The sequence below is a fragment of the Sciurus vulgaris genome (genome assembly GCF_902686455.1).
Source record: "Sciurus vulgaris genome assembly, chromosome: 13".
In the NCBI taxonomy this organism is placed as follows: Eukaryota; Metazoa; Chordata; class Mammalia; order Rodentia; family Sciuridae; genus Sciurus; species Sciurus vulgaris.
This window is the reverse complement of record NC_136474.1, coordinates 58,530,873-58,556,103: the sequence shown is the minus strand read 5'-3', so window position 1 is coordinate 58,556,103 and position 25,231 is coordinate 58,530,873. Positions and strand designations below refer to the sequence as shown.

Here is a 25,231-nt window from a genome sequence, read left to right as displayed (position 1 = left end):
CCAAGCACCCTGAGTCTGTTTATGGAAAGATTGCCAGCAAATCAACTTTGGGCAAAGCAACTTAGTGGCTCCAAGTATATTCAGCATTACTTCTTCCAAGAAGTAACTGCCATCCCTGACCATTTGGAAGTGTCAGTCATTGTTTTAGAATGTCATCCTCATCATCAAGCAGGTGAGGAGGACTTAAGAATCAAAAGCTGCATGACAGGTTGTTCTTGACTAATCTGCGGAATAACATTATGTAAAATTAATCAAAATGGGTTGGGTTTGAAACTGTTGGGAACACACCACAGAGCCAGTGTGTTGGGATCACTGGATTGGTGGGTAGCCACTCTGCTGCTTATGCTGTTTTCTTCCTTGTGATTGAATCTCACATTTTATGCACTTTGGGTAAGTAAATAACTGGTGAGCCAAGGTATGAAGTCCTAAAATGGAAAATTTTATACAATCTCTTTTTTCTTAATTCCAGTTATGCCATACAACAGTGCCCATCACTGCGTTGTGGAGGTAGAAAACTTCTTATTCGTGTTGGGTGGAGAGGACCAATGGAATCCAAATGGTAACTATTGAATAACCTTAATTTTAGGTACTTTCATCAGTCAGCATCATGTTGCTAAAACAAAATACCCAAGGTAACTATCTTCAAAGAGAAAGATTTATTTAGCACAGAGTTATGGAAGGCCAAAGGAATTGTCTGAGTCTGGTGAGGGCAGTAGATGGTATACATCTTGACAGGAGTGCATGTAAGAGCCAATCATGATTGTGGATAAAGAGAGAGTAGTTGGGCAGTGTTTCCATAATCCTTTTTGGGAACTAAGGATCTCCCCAAAGGCCTCACATTCTAAATGTTCCATCACCTCCCAACAGCACTATCTTGGGGACCAAGACTTTAACATATGGACCTTTCGAGGGACACATAATCCAGACCACATCAGTGCTCAACAAGTGTGTTTGCATGAAGGGGCATTAGTACCAATCCATTTTGTAATTAGTGTGACAAATGTATTTCTGTGCAACAGGCACAAATAAAGTAGTCAGGAAATTTGGCTGACAATGGGAGGGAGAGCCAATCATCAGACTCACTGAGGGCACACGTAGCAGAGCATTCACTCTCTGACTGCCTGGGAATTCGGCTTCAGAGTGATGCCCAGCCCCTGTCCTTATCCATCTCCCAAGGAATGCCACAAGGCTAAGTACAACTCCCCAGAGGAAGATAGCAAGCTGCAGCTGTTAGGAATCCTCACCACCTTCTCCACCACTTTCCTCCCATTTGATGGGTATGATAATGTAGCATTATCTCCAGTTGTGTTGCGCACCAGTTTAGCTGAAGTTATTGTGCAGCAGATACCACTGAAGATCCATTGTGCTTGCTCTACCCTTTGCAAGTCTTCTTCCATAGGTTATCCCCACCATCCTCTCTTGGATGTGATGACTTCATAAATGTACCACAAAGAGAAATTAAACCTTTTAACACACTTCCCAAGCCAAACACAAGGAGAACACTGTGCCTTTCTGCATATGCAAAATTATCAAGGTATTTTTGGAAAGCTTACACATGAAGGAGGAGTTGCAGTTGTAACCTTCTGTGTAACAGAGATAATTATGACTGAGAAACCATAAAACAGCTTGCAGGTACACATTTTTACTTTAAAACCCCAGAACATCCAGCTGAAATTACATATACTGCATATATTTTATTGTGGATGCTCTTTCAGCATCTGCACTGAGGCAAATTATAGAAAAATTGTTACATCTGTTTGATCTAGAAAATCTTAAAGGGAAATCATCTAGGCCACCCACCAAAAACATTTCTTTTAAGAAGGGGAGGAACATTTTTCTCAAGACCTGAAGTTCTGTTGTGACACATCTTCTGGTGTTAGAAAGGAGACAGTTCCTGAGCTTTCATGAGAAACAGATTCAGAACAGGAGTAAGAATGATATTTTGCATTTCTCCTCAAACTTACCTCTGTAATGATGGATTTGATGTGTTACTAGAAAACCTTGACTTCCATACAATCCACAGTAAATTCACCCACATGACCTTCTTCAGTGACAGAACTGAATGGAACATTTGCAGGTAAACACAGTGCACAATCATCAGGGTTATCTAAGCAAAGAACCTGCAGAACACTTTTTTGGAAGGCCAAATTAAAATTAAAACATGACAAGAACAGGCAGGGAAATCCTATTTCATATTATAGTACTCTCTCAGCCCACCTATCTTCCCAGGTGGATGAGACCTCTGTTAGCCAGTATCTAGGCCACAACTCAGTTTTCACAAAGCACTACCAACCTCCCATTCCTATAAGTCAGTCATATGTTAGCAACTCAGAAATGCTCCCTGGGTTTAGACACACACACACACACACACACACACACACACACACACACACACATTTATATACGTAAATAATGCTTAACTGCTTGCTGTTCAACCTCAGATCAAAAAACACATCTGAGGGCTGAGGTTGTGGCTCAGTGGCAGAGTGAGTGAGTGAATGTGTGAGGCACTGGGTTCCAGGTCTCAGCTCCACACATAAAGAAATGAATAAAATAAAGGTCCATCAACAACTAAAAGAATACTGGCAAAAAATATCTGAGAGAATCGGGTGGGGGATGGAGAGAGTTTAAAGGAAATATTCCTCCCTCTAGTCTAAGGATCAAGATTTTACCTCTGGACTAATTCAGGTTCCCCATAAAACTGTAACATTGGACTACCCTCGTTTTCTTCTACCCCACCCTGAGAGAAACAGCAACTGGATTTAGCTGTGTGTGAAAATGCTGTGAGAAAAAGCCAACTGAACCCACGACGGCACTGACTTCAGGGATACCACTCCCCATTGTCACTCAGTGTGCTCCATGTGGAGACTCACATGACAAATTCTTGTCAGACTGATGTGCTGAGACATTGTGTGCTTTTGAAGATTATTACTAATGCTAAGTATGTGACTGACTACCTCTTCTCTTTGCTTTAGCCACTAAGAAGCTCAGAATTAATTTTTTAGTTAGAGATGAACACAATACCTTTATTTTATTTATTTTTTTTTTTATGTGGTGCTAAGGCTCAAATCCAGTGCCTTAAGGTTAGACAAGTGCTCTACCACTGAGTCACAACCCTAGCCCCAGAATTAAATTTTAGTAAAGCTATAATTTCTACATTTTAATTTTATATTTAGTCTCAATAGAAACCTAGCAGCTCTCTCTCTCTCTCTGTAGGATCTCTTTTAGTATTTCGGACACTTCCACATGGAAGGCTGAGTCATTCCATCCCTGGTTTATTGGACACATGATGTCATTTTGCATAGATCTGGGCAAAAGCTGATGAACCACTGGTTTGGGCTCTGAATTGAAAGAGAATTGGTTACACCTGCAATAAGTAGGCAGTCTTATGTACCCTGTGTCATAGACAGTCATTGGCTAGTGTCTTCCCCAGGTGGAGGATGAGGGGAGAAGGTGAGGCAGTGAGAGAGTAGCTTTACCATGAGCAGCCAACACTACAGCTAGCATCTCTTTGATAAAAGGGATCTGGACTGGGTACCAAGAACATCCATCACAGTCTCATGAACATTTTCCAGGTAGCTTCATAATCCATTCATCTGGTCAACCACAGTAGACTTGCTTAATATTAGTAGTAATATTTGAGTATTGTTATTTTAGCCAGAAACTTTGCTAAGCACTCTCCTGCATCATTTTACTTAATCCTCACAACCAGATTGTGAGCCATGTTCTGTGAGCAAGGTTTACCATGAGAATAAGCCTCAAGAGGCTAGGCACTTGTCAGGACACAGCTTGCAAGAAGCTGAACTGATTCCAAAGTAGGATTGACTCCAGAGCCTTAATCTCTGAGTCTGCTAGTCAGTAATGGTGTCCAGTGACGGCATGACTATATTACATCGCCTTTCACCTGAATATATTCTATTCATCTGCTCAACCACAATAGAAACAATTGTATTTTTGCCATTGCTCTTATAAAATCAAATCACTATTATATCACAATGGGAAGTAGGTTCCACTCACAGAGAACTCTTCATCATTCCACATTTAGAAAACCACAAAAGGACTCAAAAATCTCAAAAATACAGAATTTTCATGTTCTAATACCTCATGCAATTAATACAGATGTTATGAAAAATAGCAATTCTTTGATCATATACAAACATGCTTTAGGAAGTGTGGTAGAAAGAAACTCTTCAAATCCATGGGCTGAAACACTATATGTGTGAGCCTCCAAAGATAAAAAATCTCTAGTTAAACTTGAGTCCTTATGAAAAAGGTGCTTAAGATGCGTACCCTTGAATGAAATACAAAATTGTAAATTTCAATACATGATCACAAAACACACATACTTTTCAAACACTTAGTTTTATTTGAGGGTCTGGATTACAAGACCATAATTAGAAGTCAGAAAATAAAAATTGGTTACTGGAAATATAAACAGGACACATATATAAGCTTTCTACCAGGTAGAGTATGAATATTAACTCCTATCAACTTCTTTCATGTCATTAGTGATAGGATTGCATTTACTATTTTAATGGCTATGCACATATTCTGTCATTGCCTCAACTTACAGAGGCCCAGTCTACATTTGTCACTTGCTGATTACCAACTCCCAAACAGCAGCTCACAAGGACTTCCTTTCCTGCCCACTTCCTTCCCCCGCCCTCCCCACCACTGACTGGGAACTGCCACCCCTTACCCATTTATCACTTCATTGAAGTGCTAGTCAATAATGGTGTTTGGTAACAGGGCATCACCCAAAAAGAGAAGTGCTGGAAGAGTTGGAGAGAAAGTGGTGAAAAAGCAAAAAAAAAAAAAAAAAAAAAAAAAAAAGTGTGAACAATAATCTAAAATTCCATTGTATATGGCCACTACTCTTAAGCTGCTGGAAGAGTCTCAACAGTAAGTCACAGGGGAGGAAAGAATAACCCCATTGTCTCTCACCTTCCTCATTCCCCTACCCTCACTCCTTTTAAGGGTCATTATCCCCTCTACTCCTTTGCCACCTCTGGAATGCCACCATTACTTTTATCTTCTTAGTCCTAATATCCTTGACTTATCACACATCCATACCCCACCAGCCCTGCTACACCTTTTCTCTCAGCCAAGGCCACTACTCATATAACCAGAAATGAACACTGCCAATTTCTGTCACTGCTGCTCAGCATGTGAAGGTACTCTGTGTCCCACTGCCAGAGGAGACAGATGTCTTCTTCCGAAGGAAATTCTAAACCAGACTTCAGAGAGAAACATTCTTTCACGTCGTACATAGGTTCTACATCCCTTAATCTTGGAACTTGAGTATCAAGGATGAATTTTTTTTCTACAATGACTGCAAATTTCCCAAAAACTTATTCTTAAGCCAACTCTAGACATAATTCCTTCTTATTTTGGAGCTTCCCCTATGAGAAATCCAAGTCTTTTGAATTCATCTTCATCCCCTGGTGTTCTTATCTCTTATCACCAGGGAAAAAAACTCAATTTATCACCCAACCTTACTATCCACTCTCTCACTGGATGCCTGGAACTCCTCATCTCACGTTAGCAAAAGTTCGATAATCCTCGAACACTTCTCTGAATGGTTTTTTCTGTTTCCTTTCTATTCAAAATCAGGCTATCTTCCAAGAGGACTGCTTTCCTAGCCATCCTGCCTAGTGAAGTGCTTATTTGTTTTCCCCACTTACTACTTATTATTGGAGCAGGTGGCTTTTCTCCTTCCTCTCCATTGTCATGTCCACATATTTAAAATCCTTTGCACTTCAAAGGATGTCTTCAGATTATACCCCCTGCTGCCTCTATGTGGCAGCTATCCACTGTTTCCCTGGTAATGCCACCTCCTTCACCTGACTGTGCCACTTGACATATCCCTGTCCATCATCCCCTTACATCCTTACTTCCCTCCTTATGAAGCCTAGATTCCCGGGCCCATCCCTACCTTCATTCTATTGTGTGCGTCCGCAGCCCTCACAGCGCTGTCTCTCTCCTCTACACGTGCCTCACAATGCTGATCCTGGTTCAATCCAACTCTCTTCCACCTCCTCCTTGCTCCTGAGCAAATAAACATAGAGGAGAACAACACACAGGCATACTGGATGCTAGTCAATCCTACTAAATATCTGTGATCAGTACACTCAGCCACAGCCCTCCACTTGATGATTATTTCATGCCTTTTCTCTCCTCAAATGCCTCCTTCTCCAAAATTCTCACTGTTGCTCTCAGTTGCTGGCCTTGCTTCTTAGTTTCAAGAGAACAGAAGCGTTGAGGACACAAACTGTCTATTTTGCTTGCTCAAGAACTTCCCAGTGTTTCTGAACTTAAAAAACAACCAAACTTCCCGTGGATGCTGCATCTTCCAGCTATCATCTTTTGACTGCAAAAGTCCTAAGTATTGCCTACCCTCTTACCTGTTTTCTTACACCTAAGTTTCTTCTGAGTGTCCCCTGCAGGCTTTCAACCCCACCAGTTCACTGAAGCAGCACTTGTCAGGGCCACCACCACCCTCCATGTTGCTGAATATTGTGGTAAATTCTCACTTGCCCACCCCCTTATCTTCAAACACTGTTTGTCCTGGTTTTCAAAACACCATGTTTTCTCCTATCTCTGATAATTCCTTTCCTCTGTTGTCTTTTCCTTTTTTTACCTCAGAGGTGATTATGAAGACCATTATCTTCCAATCTCACACCCTCTCCCTAAATGTTTGCATCCAACCCCTTCATCCACAATGGTCCCTCTACCAACTACTCTGTACATAGCAGCCAGAGCGATGAATTAGTCCACTTGCTCAGAACCTTCCATGAACTTCCTGTTGTTCTCGTAAAGAAATACAAAATCTTACATTGGTCCACAAGCACAGTGTATTCTGGTCCTTGACACCTCTCTGATTTCTGCCCAGTCACTCCAGCATGCTCACTGTTTTGGAACTCATCACCAGCCAGAGATTTTATACTTGCCTGCTCCACTGCCAGCAAGGTTCATCCTGCATAGCTTGCAGCAGACACTGTAAGCAGGTGGCCTTCCTGTTTCAACGGGCCTCCCCTCCATCACTCCTTGCTTTATTGTTCTTTATAACGTTCATCTCTACTTGATATCATATAATGTGTTCATTAATTCATTTGCAAGGATAGAGACCTTGCCTTTCTTTTATGCCAATATATTTTCAGAGCCTAGAACACACAAGTCATTTAGTCATTTAGTAAATGCTCAATATATATTTGTTCAATTAATAATTGGGTTGTGTGTCCATGCCTGTGTCAATGCATGCAAACACACATTCATATTCTCTCTCTCTCTCTCTCTCTCTCTCTCTCTCTCTCTCTCTCTCTCTCTCTCTCTCTCCGCCCAACACCCCCATATGTTTACCCCTGAGGTGAATTCTGGTACCCATATCTCAATGTTTAATCACACATATATGAACAAAGGCAGCTTTTAGACTTAAGACCTCAGGTGCTCAAGTTGATTGCCATCTCCAATGCTATACAGAAAGTGTAATGCACTCTTTCACTTCCATTTCTTGCTCTGATGTCAATATATATGCAAAATCAGATGCATTTTAATACCTTGGAGGCATTAATGTGCTTCTTAGGCTCAACAGAGGGGATGAGCTGGTTAAGCAGCTTGGGAACTCATGCTTCCCATTTCAGCAAATGTACTTGTATATATGTCACAGCAACTGCACTTCCCCCAAATGCACATGCAGAATTTACATGACATGCATGGTACTAAATTGATATCCCAACTGCAACTCTTACTGTAGTGATTGCTGTTATTTCCATGGGGATACAAAAGAACAACACACTATGGTTTGGGGCTCAATTACAAAGTCCTAGTAATGGGGGAAGCTAGGCATGTGCTAGCAGAGACGTATGGGAAGTTCTTTGTGTTCCTCAATTTTGTTGTGAATTATACTTTTTAAAAGTATAAGTTTTTTAATTTTTTTTTCAGGAAAAAGAAAAGAAAAAAGTTAAGAAATTTATAAAAAACAATTCTAACCAAAGATACTATATAAATCAGTCTCTGGAACTGATCATTTATAGACAATAGCTTTTTGTTTTTAAAACATAAAAGCACCAAAACACAGAATTTTTACCCTAACAATGTGATAAAAACAGTTTAATAAACATACTTTCTTTTAGCATGGTTGATTTAGTTTTATCCTAAGTCATTCCAAAAATAATAAAAGGGAAAGAAAGGAAAAAAGGGACGATCTTGAGGAGGCGCATTCATTCTTCTGAGCAATGACTTCACATGCTGTTAGGTGGCCCCGCTACGAAATTCATCTGTTAAACCTAAGAACAGCAAGAGCTCATTTTAAAACTACTAAATTTGCAAATCAACCAAGAAATCTAAGTTTTAAGTGTCTAAAATGTATTTTTACAGGAAAACATAGTACAAATTTTGTCAGCAGATATGATCCCCGATTTAACAGCTGGATTCAACTTCCACCTATGCAAGAAAGGTAAGTGTTCATTTCTTATGTCTGAAACATGTGTGACTGCTTCTCAGGAAGCATGGTTTTCCATGATGAGGAATGCTAACCAGAGTCCACAAGAGACACATTTGGCAAAAATACAAACCTTGGACTGGCCCATTTAAATTACCTGCCTTATTAACTCAATAGAAAAAATAAGTAAATAAGTCAATTATTAAATATAGGAAGAAAAAAAAGTCTGATTTGTCTTCTTTTACTATAATGATTGGTATTTTGCAAACAGAGCTGTATTTCTATTGGCCCTATTCCTCTTCTTGGTGCTAATATATTTAAATCCTAAAATCAAAATATAAAATACCATTTCCATGATGATATGCATGTCAATGCAGCAATTTCAATGTTAAACTATTCAATACTAAATTTAACATTCAATATTAGAGATTGACATTTAAATATTTGACATTTAAATATTTATTTGAATTTAATTGTTCAATAGTAAATACAAGTCTTATTAACCCAAATAGTTTACATTTGCCTCACCAAATGTCTTTAAGAACAGGTCATTTATTAGCTTAAAAAAATAGCCTTGCAAAGTGTCATTTAATTTTTTGACATAACAAGAGTGTTTATCTCGTCCACGTCTCCTAGCAACCAAAGGAAAAGATAGCTACTATATTTGCACATATTTTTTCTTTCCTGGCTGTTATTCAGGCATAATACCATGTCTTTACATGCATATAAAAATTCGCATGCTAGATTTTGACACTTGGTTCTTTTTAAATAATATCTGGACATAGCCTCTTGAGCAAATTCTCCAAGATGATGGTAACAAAAAACTGCAACCTGTTTTGTCTCCTCCATTGAATTATTTAAGAAGAAATCAAAAACACTGCTGCCCTTTTGTATTTCCTGCATAACCCCTCACCTCATCATCTCTTTTAACATTCAAGCAGATTACACTGAAATAAATTTTATCCTTAATCATAAATTCCAAATCAAAAGAAATTTTCAGAGAATACCATTTATTCAAAAATGTACATCACTGCAACAGGAGAGTATGAATCTATGGTCTAGAGAAACTCAATATCTATCTATGCCTTACAAATAGAGTAAGACTTTCAGGAGACTAGAAGCTATATACCAGACATACACTAAGGATCACAGGCACTTTTAGGAATGTCTACTTCATTGGTACCTTGAGAAATAATTCTAGGTCTATTAACAGCCTGACAAACTTCATGAGCCAGAAGTTTCCTGGTGTCTTTCTCTAGAACACCCTATTTCTCTCCTTTGAGGAGTTATTTCCCTTAGTTACTGTTATTGTAGCTGCACCAACATGCCCTTTAATCAAAACCATTCAAAAAAGTTTGATTTAAAAAATAACTGTCAATCCACGTTTGAAATGTGATCATCTCATCACCATGGTCCCCTTTGCTGGGGGCTGTACACCACGATAATTAACCTTCACGCCTTCGGCTTGGGAGGCATAACTCACGTCGCGGTCAATTATCTCGCTGTAGAGCCCCTAAGGATGGGAAGTATTGCTGCAAAACCTAATTAGTAATTTTTTTTAAAATGTGTATTGTTTACTTGATAGTCTATAATGACTTCCTCTGAGGCACTATGGCCTATCATGGCAGGGTCCTACTTAGACAATTTTTAGCAGCTCATTGACCTGATAAAAAGACCTGCCATGGTCTGTCGGCGCCCGGCAGCCACCGTTGACAGGATGGACTGTTTAACGTTTCTTTCGAAGTCATTATGGTATATCATGTCAGGTCCCTAGTAAAAGAAGTTTTTTTTTAGATTTAGAACAATCAACTCGATAGACCAAATAAAGAGCTCCTTACAGAGCTGAGTGGGAAAAGGCAGATCTCACAAATGCCCAGTCAATCTTCTAGCTCCATCTCTCCTATGGGTTGGTTGACCCAGCCAGCAATCCATAACTTCAAATGAAATTCTCCTGTCATTGCCAGGCTTCCATTCCAAATAGCAAGACACATCAGTGGACTAATTGGTGGTTAAATGTTGAAGGAAAAAAATCTAAAATATACAAGGCACTCTTCAGATCAGAAAAGTCTGTTGAAACATTTGAGTTAATTTTATAATAGGTAGCTCATGAATCAAACCAGAATTCCCCCCACACACCTCTTTCATTATGCTACTACCAAACTACTGAGAAATTGTTATGCTGAGAAATTACCAAACTGATTGAGAATAAGAGAAATACGTTGTAAACCACCTTCAGGGTACCTCATTCTATCAGAGCTGGGTGGACAGATTGCTAGCATATCTGGCCTAATCAGAGGTCCCAAAGCTCTGATAATAAAACTGCCGAGTCCTTTCCCAGTTCAGAAGGAAGTGGGCACACAACCTCTAGGCTGACTCAGTCATGGGCATCTCATGCATCTCATGCTTGCCAGTGTGAATTGACTGACAAATCATCAGATGAAAATATAAATTTAAATATGATGCTGATGAAGAGTTTTGGTCTAAGATTTAAGATTTGATTCTGCAGTAAGAAAGAGAGGGCAAAATTGAAAATTTGGATCAACAGAAATGCTTTGATCACTTCAATTTTTTTCAATAAGATAGACATTTTAAGTATTATTCTTATGGTATCTTATCCCCTAGCTAGTTGAAAAGATCAGAAAAAGAAATAACTGTTTGAAGAACAGAGCTTTTGTTTCACAGAGGAAGTTGAGAGACCAGAAGTTAATATATCAAAATGCTTTCAAAGTTAAATATTTTGCCTCTAACAGTCTTACCAGAAACCACAGGAGACAATACTCTGTTTGAAAAATCTGTTGTTTTTAACCTGATGGTGGAAGTCAACAATTCAAGCTGGGATAAAGTTATAGTAATTCAATCTCATGCTGTGGATATAAACTGACCATCCCAAAGGTCAGCAAGGACTAGCGAAGATCTGTCAATAAGTAGGGTTTAAAGTATCTTTGTAGAAGTTTCTAAATGAATCTCAGAAACATTGAATATTGTTTTTTGGCAGTGGGGAAAAGGAGAGAAGAGGAAGGTAAGAAATGAACAATCAGAAATACGAATTGTGGGATCCCACTAAAGAACTGCTAATAATCTTGAATAGTTTTCCAAAAAAACAAACAAATATATAATCTAAATCAAGTATGCTCTTCATATGAGGTGAAGGGGAAGGAGCAATCCCAAGAGAGATCTGGCCTGGTAAAATTTTAGCCTCAAGCAAATGTTCATGGTTGCTAACAGACCATTAACAATCTATAATGTATCTCAGGCATGCAAGAGAATAAGTCAATGACTCACAATTTTTGCTAGTGGAATTTGTACATAAAATTGCACTTTAAGTCAGGAACTGAAATCTACTGATTCTTCCCCATTTAGTTCCTAACAGTGACACTGTGTGGATAGAGCTAGGAGTACACAGAGATCATCACATCAAAAATGCCTCAACTAAAATAAGAACACATTCTGAAGGCTGACTCAGTGTCACAGTAGGGAAGAAACCCTATCAGAAAAATGCAAGAAAATTGAGATTTAGACTACATTAAAGGAGTTTACCTTACCTAACGGGTCTTTCTCTTATTCTTCACCCTCTAAACTCAAATAGGGAGCCTTCACTTTCATAATGACTGATTGGCACTTTATCTTTGAGACCAGTACCACCTAGAATTCACTATCACCACCTTACAGCCCACAAAGTTCAAATTATTTAAAGATGGCTCACTGCTGAAATAAATAAATGTATTATTTCAGAAACCCTAAGTTCTGTCATGGAACCACGTGGAAGAAGTATATTGACCTACCCAGTGTTGATGGTACAAAGAAATATGTCACTTTAAGACCGACTGTTGTAGACAGGTATCATTCTTTTGAATAAAACATTTTAACTTGAAATAGCAAAGGCACTGGTAAAATAACTTTGACCTATCTTATTTAATGAGAGAACCAATCTGGTTAGAGAAATGGAAGAAATAAGTGGTCTCTGAATGCACTAGATTTCGCAAATGCTTTGAAACCTAATTTTGTATTTAGATGAGTTTTTCTCCCATGTGCCAGGAAATTCCAATTGTTTTTAGATCAGAAATCCCTTTGGTTATCTGATTAAAAGCTATGAAATGTCTTCCTCTAAAGAAAATTGCATATGTGCAAATATATATATATATTTTAAATATATAATTATAAATAAACATATTAAAGATTATTTTTTAAAATATATATATTTACTAAAAATTTAGTTTCCTGGACCCCTCAGAAGACAAAGACCCATGTTAACAACGCTTTCTTTATGAAAACTTTATTTCCATTCCTACTTTTCTCTCTCCCTCTTCTACCATTATTGTTCTTTATTGTCCTTCTGAATTTTCCATACCACATATTTCTTTCAGAAAATACGAGAAACTCTGACAAAAATAAACACAGTCAAATATAACTCTAAAATTATCAATGATAGCTATCAAGATAATTTTAGGACTATCAATTTTTTGAAAAACTAAATAAATCACCATCTATAATAAATAGCATATCTACATGGCAATAAATCATCTAACCAAACATTAAGAAATTTAATCATCAGTTAAATATTTTTAGGAAAAGTTTACATGTGAGCACCTTGTTACCAGTTTTTAAAACCTTTTTATCTAGGTAATATTAATTGGCAGTTTCTGAGAAGGAACAAAATGCTGAACACTATGACAAGCACTTAGACATATTTGCAAACAGCCCATGTAGAAGAAACCATATCATCCCCATGATGCTGATGAGCAATTAAGGCTGAGAGACACATTGGAGGTCACAAGCCTAGTGAATCACAGAGCCAGGGGGTCTCACTCCAGAAGTCAAATTGTTAATCGGGATGCATCTTACTGCCTCCCAAACGTGTGAGCACTTCGTAAAAACAACCTGGATATTCTCTGGAGAATGTAGGTTTACCCCTTGAAAACCTCGAGCATTCCGCATCTTGCATTCAGCACTGCACAGAAATCTTGGCATGGATTTTTATGGAAACCAGTAATTTATCCAATGTAAGTTATGTTCTCCAAGGAGCTTGGCACTTAGCAATTACACTTATTCAATTCTGGACCACATGTTATCCTTGTGAAGTATATTATTCCAATAGCATCTATAAAAAAAAAAAAGCAAAAGGGTCATGGACTTGTTCAAAGTTTCATCCTTGTCATCCTAATTCCTAATTTTTTGAGTCCTCTTGGAACCTTTGTTCTCCTTCACCTCTTATATTTTATTAGTCATGAGTCTTGTGTCATCTTCCTTGGACACACCTTGTGCCTCTTTTCCATTTCTTCCATTAATATTCTAATTCAGATCTCACTCCTAAATTATGACCCATCTCAGAACTGAACACCTGGTTCCCAACCTTTGGACACAGCTTGCATCTCTTGCCTTGGATGGTATTATAAGAAAATATAATCAATAGCCTCTCTTGAAAAGAGATTTAAGCAGTATCTGAAAGCTAATAATACTGAAAACTACTTAGATGAACTTTCTATAATTGGTTATAGGGGAGTAAAATTTGAACATTATAGGAAGTTCAAAAAGTTATTCTATTTTCTAGGAGAGAAAAAAAAGTACTAGGAGGGAAAAAAGAAAAAATGATAATTGAAGAAAATTTTTGATGATGTAGTTCTCTTATAAATTGGGAACAATGACCCTTGAAGGACCATAAAGAAAGTGAATGTCAAGATAATTTATTATTGTTACATTATCTACCTCATTTTTCACTTTGTCTTACTGAGCTGTGATATCCTTACAAGGTACCAAATATCCCAAACATTAATGAACACTTTAACAGTGTATAAAAAGCAAGATTAAAAAGAGCTGAAGAAAGAGTTGGTGAATTTCTCCTCTGCTGTTGCTTTGACATCAAAAATGTTCACCAGAGTAGGCAATGCCTGTGATGACTACATCAGATATAGAAGGTGGAAGTGTAATGTTTACAGGTTTGCAGCCATTTCTGAAGCAGGATGTACCTCCTTCCCCTGACTGAGTGGTCCTCACCTGATTTCAAAGATAACATTTCACCACTCCTGTTTTGATTTATGGCGCATTCTTGTTTTCACTGCAGAAGAGCCAGTTTCTATGCATGTCGGTTAGACAAACATTTGTATGTTATTGGTGGAAGAAATGAAACCGGCTACTTGTCCAGCGTGGAGTGCTATAACCTGGATACAAATGAATGGCGTTATGTGTCCTCTTTGCCACAGCCTCTGGCAGCTCATGCAGGCGCAGTGCACAATGGGAAAATCTACATTTCAGGCAAGTCACAGCTCCTCTTTCTGTAATGAAGTTCAGTTCCAAGGCACTTCCCTGATTTGTGTGCATATGTTTAATTCACAGGGGGTGTACACAATGGAGAATATGTCCCCTGGCTGTACTGTTATGACCCTGTAATGGACGTCTGGGCTCGCAAACAAGATATGAACACAAAGCGTGCCATCCACACTTTGGCTGTAATGAATGATCGCTTGTATGCAATTGGAGGAAATCATTTGAAAGGTCTTCTTTTTTTTTTTTTTTTCTTAATCACAATAACATTTGCATCTCATGTTTTTTGCTAAGGGGGTTTCTCATTAGATAATCATAGCTAACCAAGTAAAAAACATGTTGACCAAAGAAAATCTACTCTGTGTAAATGAGCAGTACCCTTGAGCAAGCACTTATTCTGGCTTTTCTGCAGATAGGATTATTTTTAAGTTACCGTACACATTAAAGAAATGAATAATGGTGTCTACAGAAAATAAAAAAGGGGAGCATTAATAACTGAAAAGCACAAACGATTTGTCATAACAGCAAATCCAGTGAAATAAATTATCCCTTATCACCAAAGTATAGTAATGAATTTTTCCCAGAAAATTGTTTTTTGCAGCAATCATAAAGAACTTTAGTCATAGCTGCACAAAGCTAATACGTGATTTTTGTCTTTAAACATTTAGTAGAATTTCATGTCTAAATTTAGAACTATTTCTTTTAAGTATTGAATATCAAACATCTATGATTCTCAAGTCTAATTGCTTTTTTTAATTAAAAAATCCTAAAATAGTATTTTTAGAACCATATTTTTGGCTTCTTTCCTCCCCCAGATTTGTATATAACTGCAACTGTTTGTAGTTCATATACATATGTATAACTTTATGTGTATGTATGTACCACTGAATTTGACCTGAAAGCAAAGACATCTGTGATATTTAAAACGTTCCTGACCTACCTCCTTTATGTATCAGTTTCCTCATCCGAAAATGAAGAAATTGGTCTAATTGAGCTTTAAAATCTCCTCCAGTTCTGACATCCCAAGACCCTTGAAATCAAACTAAATGGGAAATAGGGTTATAATATTTGAGGCACATCTGTGCATTTACTTTACAAAAATATATGCATCCAAACTGGGTATGGTGTCACACACCTGTAATCCCAGCAACTCTGGAGACTGAGGAAGCAGGATCTCAAGTTCAAGACCAGCCTCAGCAATATAGCATGGCTCTAAGCAACTTAGCAAGACCCTATCTCAAAATAAAAAACAAAAAGGACTGGGGATGTGGTTCAGTAGTTAAGTACCCCTGGGTTCAATTCCCAGTACCAAAATATATATATGTGTGTGTATATATGCATCTTAAAGATAGGTTAGAAATAAACTTTTTCCATTTTCTCTACTACATATTTACCACTAAATGTAATTTTAAAAATTGCACAAGTGTGATTTTTATGTAGCTATTTCCAAGTTCATGTTCAGCCAGAAATGCCAACACCATAGTATCTGCCTGATGCTGATCCTAGTACTTTCCCCAATGGGAGATGATTCTGATCACTACTGCATCTCCATGTTGTTTATCCTTTATTACTTCTGCTGGTACTCTTTCATTTCAATCCATACTCCATTCCCTAACCTCAATGTGTTTCATGTTAACTTTGTACCTTTCTGCATTGAAATGTAGTTTTTTCTAAATTCTTTTGCAGAAGATATTGCCTAAATGTTTTAGAAGCTTTTGGCAATCAAGGTTATATCTGGACAGAAAGACTGGGTAATGACAACCTAAGTGAGCAGCAGCACAAACACACATCAAAAGTAGGTTAGCTCAGGGATGTTCTGGCGAGGACAGGGTGGACCTTGCATGTGAGCCTAAGTTTGAGTTATGGTTGTGCACTTAGACAAGACACTTAGCTTCATGTCTGTAAAAAAGGGATAATCATCCATATAAGGGGATAATTATCCTTTTTTTACAGACATATATATGTGCATATGCATACACACACATACATACATATTTGGCACAGAGAAGGCATACATATCCTTAAACGATGCCTCTAGAACTTTAGAACCAAGTGCTCATTCTAAATGTATATGCTTAAAATTTCAGGGAGTACATTACTCTTTTATTCCAACATCTGTGTGATTCATTTTTATATAAGTTAGTGGCCTGAGATAACCTGTCTGCCTCTTCAAGAATGTAAAATATTCCTTTTGATTTGTCTTCTCAGTTATTTTGAAGAGTCTAGTATGTTACTTATTTTAATAGGCTCACTGTGTCCACTTGCAAATATTTGTAGCATGCATTTACTAGAGAAAAAAATTATTTGATCTACCAAGTGACCATGAAGCTCCCTCTAGGGATTTTTCCACCCCCTAAGTAAAAGGCAGGGCTTCAGAAGAGTGCAGGAACTTCCATTGTCCTTGGTGACCTGCCCTCACCGCTGGGAATCCTTATTAGAAGTGGAAGGAGAATCTTCCCAATGCAGGGTGCTCAACCCTGCTCTAAACCTTGATCCCTGGGAAATGTAAGCCATTCACATTAGAACTATTTATAAACACAGTCAAACTGTTAAAAAAAAAAAAGATTCATTTTATAATGCATTTTTAACTAATTAAAATATTTTGAGAGTTTGATATTCATTTAACAATATAATATAAGCAATATAGTACATTCCAAAAGTGTTTCAACTCTGAAGCCCATTCACCATTCAAATATCATCCTATCTACTCACTGACTTGTGACTCACTAAGTCACTGACTTCTTTCTCTCAGTTCCTTTATTGGTTAAATTAAAATAATGATAGTGGCTATCTCATAAAATGGAGGGGATAAAGTTCATTTAGAAAACAAAACTATTATAAGCACTCTGTGAAAATGCTTGCTTCAACTATTATCTTACACCTTTTAAAATATGGTTTTAATAAACCTTTTTAGTAATATCTACCTTTATGTAATCCACCTTTACTAATGACATGTGCTCTGACATTTTGCTTTAAATGAATCCAAAACACCCAGAGTCTGTTTGGGATATTTTAGATCTTTCTATGTGTCTCCCAAGTTCACTAGTAAACTGATACATTTGTGTCTTTGAAGACACAGTTATCTATTTCTTCACTCAACCTTTTTTTTTTTTTTTAAAGTAGTCCTAACTGACATAGGGGCCCTGGGAGTTTATCTGCTGTGGTTCCATTTTGCTATGTCCCTTAGGTTTCTCCCACCTTGATGTAATGCTTGTGGAATGCTATGACCCAAAAGGAGACCAGTGGAACATTCTCCAGACTCCCATTTTGGAGGGTCGAAGTGGTCCTGGCTGTGCCGTGCTTGACGACAGCATTTACCTTGTGGGAGGCTATAGCTGGAGCATGGTATGTGTCCTCCTCCTTTCTCTTTATGCTCACTTTTTCTGTTTCCCTTCGTATGTGTTATTGTCCACACATATATTGTTTTAAGAACATCATGTTTATGTGCAAGCAGTAAGTTACTCTTGGTAGTTAGAATTAGCATAGAAACTGTGGATCTGGCTTGCTATCTAGTGAACTGCTTCATGACCTGAGCTAGATTTCTGGTTCTCTTCTGTCCCCATGTTTTTGTGATTCTGGTTTTCCAACAAGGGTCAAACTGAAGCAATTTTACAAATGTTTTGCTGAAATGAATAGGAGAGCTCCTGACCAGTAAGGCGTGAAAATTAATTTTTCAATATCCATCTATTTAAAAGGTATAGTTTGCTTTTCACTTTTTCCCTCTATATCATGAAAATTTCCAAATACACCCCAAAATTGATATTAAGATGGGCTGCTATTAACCCCTTATCCAGCATCAATAATCATTGACATTTTGTCATACTTACTTTAGCAGTCCCCCTTTTAAAGAGTTTTGACTGAGGAAATTCAAGAAGCTGGACATGGTGGTGCATGCCTTGTAATCCCAGTGACTCGGGAAGCTGAGGAAGGAGGATCGCAAGTTCAAGGCCAGTCTCAGCAACTTAGGGAGATCCTGTCTCAAAAACAAAAACAAAAATTTGGAGCAAATCCTAGACATATTGTTTTACCCTAACTACCTCGGTTCTTATTTTAAAAATAAATCACATTCATTTACACCCAGGAAAAGTAACAATAATTCCCTTATTCCATATTCAAATTTCCCCTATTGATTTGGAAAAAAGATGCAAGTTCGAATCAGGTTCCAACAAGTGTCACTCACTCATGTTTGGTTATTTTGTCTCATAGATCTCTTGCAATGTAGAACATCACCTCTGCCCCACTTTTCTTCCATATGGTAGACTCATTGACCAAACAGGACCAATTATCACAGAGAATATCCTACATTCTGGAATCAGCAAATAACTTCTTTGTGGCATCATTCAAAATGATTCTTCATCTACATATTCCTATTGACTAGAACTTAGAGACGGGGTTTAATTAAGTTCAGACTTCTTTTCCTTTTCCTGCCTCTTCCTCTTCCTCTTCTTCTTCCCATTCTGTCTCCTCCCCTTCCTCTTCTTTTTTCTTTTGTGGCAAGAACACCTGAGGAGGTAACTGTATAATGCAAATTACACCACACCAGGAGACACATCAGGTCTAGTGGCCCACACATATTCACTTAAAAAAATGATAATTATTTTTATATTTTCCTATTTATCCATATTAGTTTTATAAGAGCAATTTGGCAGGTCAAAAATTAGGTTTTTTTGGCATCAAATGAGATTTTGATATGAAGTTTTGGGGAACTTAAACTATTGGTTATAGAGAGGCAAGTATACATTGACAGATATAACTAGACACGCATACATATACTTGTTTGCTGGTGCAAATTGTTAGCTGCAAAAATACATATGTTTGGAAGCAGACACTAGGAGTAAACTGTCAGAAGATGATTATTAGGTTGGGTTAGGTATTTTGTTTGTGATAAAAGCAAAGCGAGTTTGATTTGGAGAAGAAAATGTTACACAAGCACTAGCCCCTAACTTTAACAAAGGAAACAAAATTAAAAACATTTTTTATTTCTCATATGCTTTCTTGGAAATAAATAAATCAGTGTGTAAAGAAGTCGGCAAGTCTTCATTTCCAGTTTACTTTAAACTGGTGTTCAGTGCCGGCTCTGATTCACCACAGTAACAATCTAAAATCCAATTTACTTTACTTATTTGAATATTAAGATGACTTGGTCATTTTTCCCCTTTAATTTAAACCAACTGGATAACTTCAATTTCTGTACGATTATTTTAAAGGATTTTTTTAAGCCTCTAGGATATCCTAAGTATTTATTTAATAGTCATCAAAAAAAGATTTTAAAATGTCAGTCTTGAATTTTCCCTTGGAATACAAGAGTTCAGTCTTCCGTTTTCATTTGGAATTTTTTTAGCAAGGCAGAGAATAAGTCTTTTCTTTCCAACGTAAATGTGATAGATAAGACTTCTGCTGCACTTCTCAGAACACTTCCCTAAGTCCTGCCTGCTCTGCCATTCCAGGGGGCCTACAAGTCATCAACAATCTGCTATTGTCCAGAGAAGGGAACTTGGACAGAACTTGAAGGAGATGTAGCAGAACCCCTGGCAGGCCCTGCCTGTGCAACAGTTATCCTGCCTGCCTGTGTACCCTACAACAAATAGCACCAGGAAACCCTGGAAGAAACAGCATCACATCCCAGGAAGCAGTGACCGGTGACATCACTATCCTAATAGGAACTGTGCATTCTAATGGTACAACTGCTGAAACCCACCTTTGGTTTCTGATGATTTACAAGTAACTACAAAAGAAAAAGACCTGTTCTGGAACAGATACTGTGTCTGCAACTCAGATCACACCCAACTTCCTATGGTGATGGACTCTTCCATTTCAGACTGGTTTTAATTTGTCCCGGCTTTACAGAAACTCCTCACATGGATCTGAACTTTCAAAGGGAGAAAGATAAAACACAGAAGACTGGCCCCAGAGAGACCTGAGATCAGTATTGTGCATTGTAATCTATCTGCATGTGATCAATGTTGAAGTTTTGGGGATATTTTGTACGTGAATGATTCAGAATTTGAATCCACCCACCAAAATACTTAACACTGCATTAGAGAAATTCCCACTTAATTCTGTATTCCTAACCTTTGGCTACTTCACAGACTCCATAAGCTACATAGTTACTAAAAATCACAGAAGATTAAAGAGGGTCATTTTTGTTTCTATACAACCTCATTTCAAGTCCCTTCGGCCCTTATTGTACCTCATGGGATCAGAGAAGAGTAAACTATTGGCTCTTGTAGCGATTGCTTTCTGCCCTGTAGGTTATAGGATAGCCAGAGTCCTCATTTCTGTGTCCTGAATTCTACCTGGAAATTAAAATATACTATGTCACTATGAAGTTCATGGAGGTTTATGCTTTCTTTTTTTTTTTTTTTTTTTTTTCCAGGTTCAAGCAGTGAGCACACATGGTATTTGCCTCCAAAAATAGGACTGACAAATTCAGTCATACACTATGTCATAGATTCTGTTGGATAACACATCTGACCCAAACTTAATCCATGATCAAAACCGAGAGATTGCTTGTAGGAATTCAGGGAGGAAAAGAAAAAAATCATATCTTTCAAGGATAATCTCAAATATCTTTGTTCCCAAAACACAAAACTTACAAGGTTATAACCTCTGACAGAATACTTCTCCCTCCTCACCTGCAGCTGGCTGTAGACCCTGGACTTAACCTCATTATTCCCCGCCTCATCATTTTTGTTTATCACCAGAGATTCCTGAACTCAGTTAAGCCAGCAATTGCTATTTGTCCGTCAGAGCATAAGTAATTTAGGAGCAGAGGTCAGGGGAACATGACATCATCTCAGTGTGGCCAATCAGAAGAGCAAAACAAGCAGGAACATAAATTTGACTTGCAAGCTCTCCTGAGCTTGATTGACAACTTTTAGGAGTAAATAAAAGCTTAAAATATTTTTTTAATCACCCGGAGACGTTGAATCCTCCAACAAATGTAATATTCAAAACAATAAGGGAAAGCCACAGATTAAAAATGCCTTGGTGATAAGCTTTCATTGCCAAGTGTGTCAAGATGGATGGGTATACTGGAATCCAATGCCGTTTCTACAATAAAGTGCAATCTTCGTTGTTTTTGTATTTATTTGTATGTTCAGATCCAAAGGATCCGTTGTAAAAATATATATATAAATATACATATATATATATATATATATCTCCAGTGCAATCAACTTTTTATTTCTTTTTCTTGAAAACATATGAATATATAGAAAGGAAGAAAAGTTGTGGTATTTTGTAGGAAAATCCCAGCTGACATCATGAAGAGAATGGGGTCTGTTTCAGAACCTTTTATTGTCAATTGTCACCATTTCTTCCTAAAGTCAGTTTATACAATAATATTTGCTTTCCTTAGACTTGACTTCATTTTATTTTTTATTTCTAGCCAAAATAAATAAAAAGCATTTATGAGAACTATAAGTCAAACTTTCTGGATTTCAGAAAGATACAAAAAATAAAAAATGATTAAATAAGTCACAGAGAATGTAAATTTTGTACAGTATTAGAATGTGTAAATGAAGCTTGCTTGGAAGGGGAAAACTTTAAATAAAAACTTTATGTACTAATTTACCTGTCTCTCATATTCCTTTTCATAAAGCACATGTATAAATCTCAATGTTGAAGTGTTTGAAGATTGGAATACCTAAATGTCTAATTGTTTTTACTCTGCATATAGGCTTCACAAGTTTATTCTAATTCCTCACAATAAGTAAATATATGCAGTATGGACAATGCTAAAACCTATGAAATGCTTCTGGAAAAATGTTCTGAGTTAAAAATCATATGAGTCAAATCTGATCTTTCCACTACTTGAGTATTTAGATAAGATCTAAAAACTATTTGTAGATATTATTATAAGTACCATGTGTATTAAAAAAAACACCTTCACACTTTCTAATCAATAAGTTAATCACATATTTAATGAAATCAATCATCTAAATACATAGTATTTGATTTAATTTTCATTTTAAAAATCTGACAAAGAAGTTGTGCAGGACACTTCAGGGGTTACATGAAACATGAGAAAGACCAAACCTGTGGTAAAGGTATGAACTGAGCAGCCCTTTAGGCAAAGAGCTATGCAGGGTTTGTAGCCAGCGCCCAAAGCCTGCAAGCTAGGATGAGTTTACTCTGATGCCTCCCAGAATTTACTTCAATGTCTCAGTACTGCTGATTAAACTCAGAATTAAAGGACTATAGGATCGTCCCTTCTATTCCACAAAAGCAAGAATGATGGGGTTTCTTTCCTTTTGCACTGGATCTCCTCTCCACGCTAGTGTAGCACATCAGAAAAAGGCCACTCTCAAAGCCTCCACAGCCGCCATCTCCTGAGTCGATGTCCAGCTGATGCAGGGCTTCTTCCAAACACCCTGAAATCCCCAGAACTTGAGTGCTGGCCAGACATCATGAACACCTAAGGAAATGTGTTTGTCCTTTGTCTAATCTCAAGGAACCACCTAGTTTAAGTCCATGGCTAGACAATTTATTTCATATCTTATATTCAATAACTTAACACATGAAGAAATGGAAAGTAGGAAATGGAAATATACTAAGGAGGGGAAAACAAGATATTCTAATAATATGCTTAAAATTGAGTGGACTTTGGGCAAGACATAATACCCAGATTTTTTTAATTATTTAAACTGCGTCTGTGGGCTTAAAATTAGTGTTTGCCTTTGTTGGCCCCTATTTGGCTAAATGTTTATTTTTCCAGCTGTTTGATACATCACTTAACAAGTTATCATCATTATCGATATGCACATATTCCAAAGGGCATCATTAGGAATGCCAGACTTCCGATTAAACTTAGCTCTTTAGGTCAAAATACAGATGTTCCTTGATTTATGATGCAGTTCCATCCTGATAAACCCACTGCAAGTGGAAAATATCCTAACTTGAAAATAACATATCTAACCTATCAAATGTTCTAGCCAGCAATACAGGCACACTATAGAGCAGCAGCTGTTTACCCTCATGATCACATGGCTGACTAGGAGCTACAACTCACTGCCACTGCCCAGCATCACAAGAATGTTATACCATGGATCACTGGTAATCTGGAGGAAAAAATCCACAAAACTCAAATTTTGAAATATAATTTCTACTAAATGCATATCCCTTTGATACCATCTTAAAGCAAAAAGTCTTAAGTCAAGCAATCATTAGGTCAGGGATATAAATAATTAAAAACTGAGCATACCAACAATTAAAATAATGTTAGCAACCACATCAACACTAATTAATACACATCAGCAAGTACCTTTTCTTTCTCATTTTGCAATACTGGGGATTGAATGTAGGGGTCTATACCATTTAGCCAAATGCATGGACCTTTTTATTTATTTTGAGATACGGTCTCTCTAATTTCCCAGGTTAGCCTGGAACTTGCAATGTTCTTGCCTCAGCCTTCCAAGTTGCTGGAATTATAGGTGTACACCATCATACCCAGTTGACAAGTATCTTGATAATCTGACTTTCTATAGAAGGGACTGACCGTCACTCATCAAGACTGACTTCCTAGAAGCACCTGACCTAGAACATATTGAAACCTTGTTGAAAAATAAAATGGCAATAAGAAGCAGCAGAAAAATCAGTGAAAGAAGAATATGTCCAACTAAATAGTATGTTTGGTTTGTGTAGCTATAGTTATGGAGTGCTGCTCTGGAAGCACAATAAAGATGTGCCTAGTTTTGGTTGGAGTTCCTTAATGAAGAAGGTCTTGGTCCATTTGTGCTGCCATAACAGGATACACTGGACTGGGCAATTTACAATGAATAAAGTTATTGGCTTACAGTTCTGGAGGCTGGAAATCCAATAATAAGGTGCCAACATCTGGCAAGTGCCTTCTTGCTGCATCATCCCAATATTGAAGGTAAGGGCACCTAGTATGCTCAGAAAGAATGAATATAAACTCTTGACAAGGGTAGACAATTTACAGATAGCAGAGCTGGGATTCATACCAAGTCTTCAAGTTAAGGCCATTCTCTAACCACTATACTCAGCTGCGTACAAAGAGGTTTCTTAAACCAATCATTTTAAATGATGTGCTGGAGGAAAAAGAGAGCAATCATGACACATTATGACAAATGGTACATGATTGGTGTGAATGAACAGTTAGGAGGCATAAGAGGGGAGAGAGAATACCTACTCTGTGACCTTGGAGGATCATTTAGTTTTTTGAACTTCAGTTTTGTCATCTATATATGGGGTGATAATCTCTTCTTCAAAACATCATTAGACCAGATGTAAACACATTGCAACTTACAAAATATATATGCCAGCTATTACAATGTAATAACTAAATTCAAACTTCTGGTTGGCCTCAACCTTCACTTTTACGTCATATATTTCTTTGCTACTCTATTCACTGAGTGCTGTGAATTTTCACCATTCCACAAACACAGCTATACTTTTCCATCACTTCCCCTTGTCTTATACATTTTCTCCACAGAGAATGCCATTTTGTGCACAACACCATCTATAAAAATCCTGTCCTTCCAAGTCTGGTTCAAATTCTACTGTCTTCAT

General features: G+C 37.4%; 1 protein-coding gene across 1 annotated transcript in view; it reads left to right on the top strand.

The window, feature by feature from the left end:
• Nucleotides 1-22,261, top strand: part of KLHL14 (kelch like family member 14) — a gene marked incomplete at its 5' end in the record, with an annotated part of 92,997 nt that extends 70,736 nt beyond the window's left edge. The window contains 6 exons of the mRNA XM_079109465.1: nucleotides 470-559; nucleotides 8,377-8,455; nucleotides 14,499-14,689; nucleotides 14,771-14,929; nucleotides 17,886-18,043; nucleotides 20,146-22,261. Of these exons, the coding sequence (XP_078965591.1) occupies nucleotides 470-559; nucleotides 8,377-8,455; nucleotides 14,499-14,689; nucleotides 14,771-14,929; nucleotides 17,886-18,043; nucleotides 20,146-20,286 (818 nt within the window). The 3' untranslated portion in view covers nucleotides 20,287-22,261. The remainder of the gene's footprint in view (nucleotides 1-469; nucleotides 560-8,376; nucleotides 8,456-14,498; nucleotides 14,690-14,770; nucleotides 14,930-17,885; nucleotides 18,044-20,145) is intronic.
• Between the last annotated feature and the right edge of the window lie 2,970 nt (nucleotides 22,262-25,231).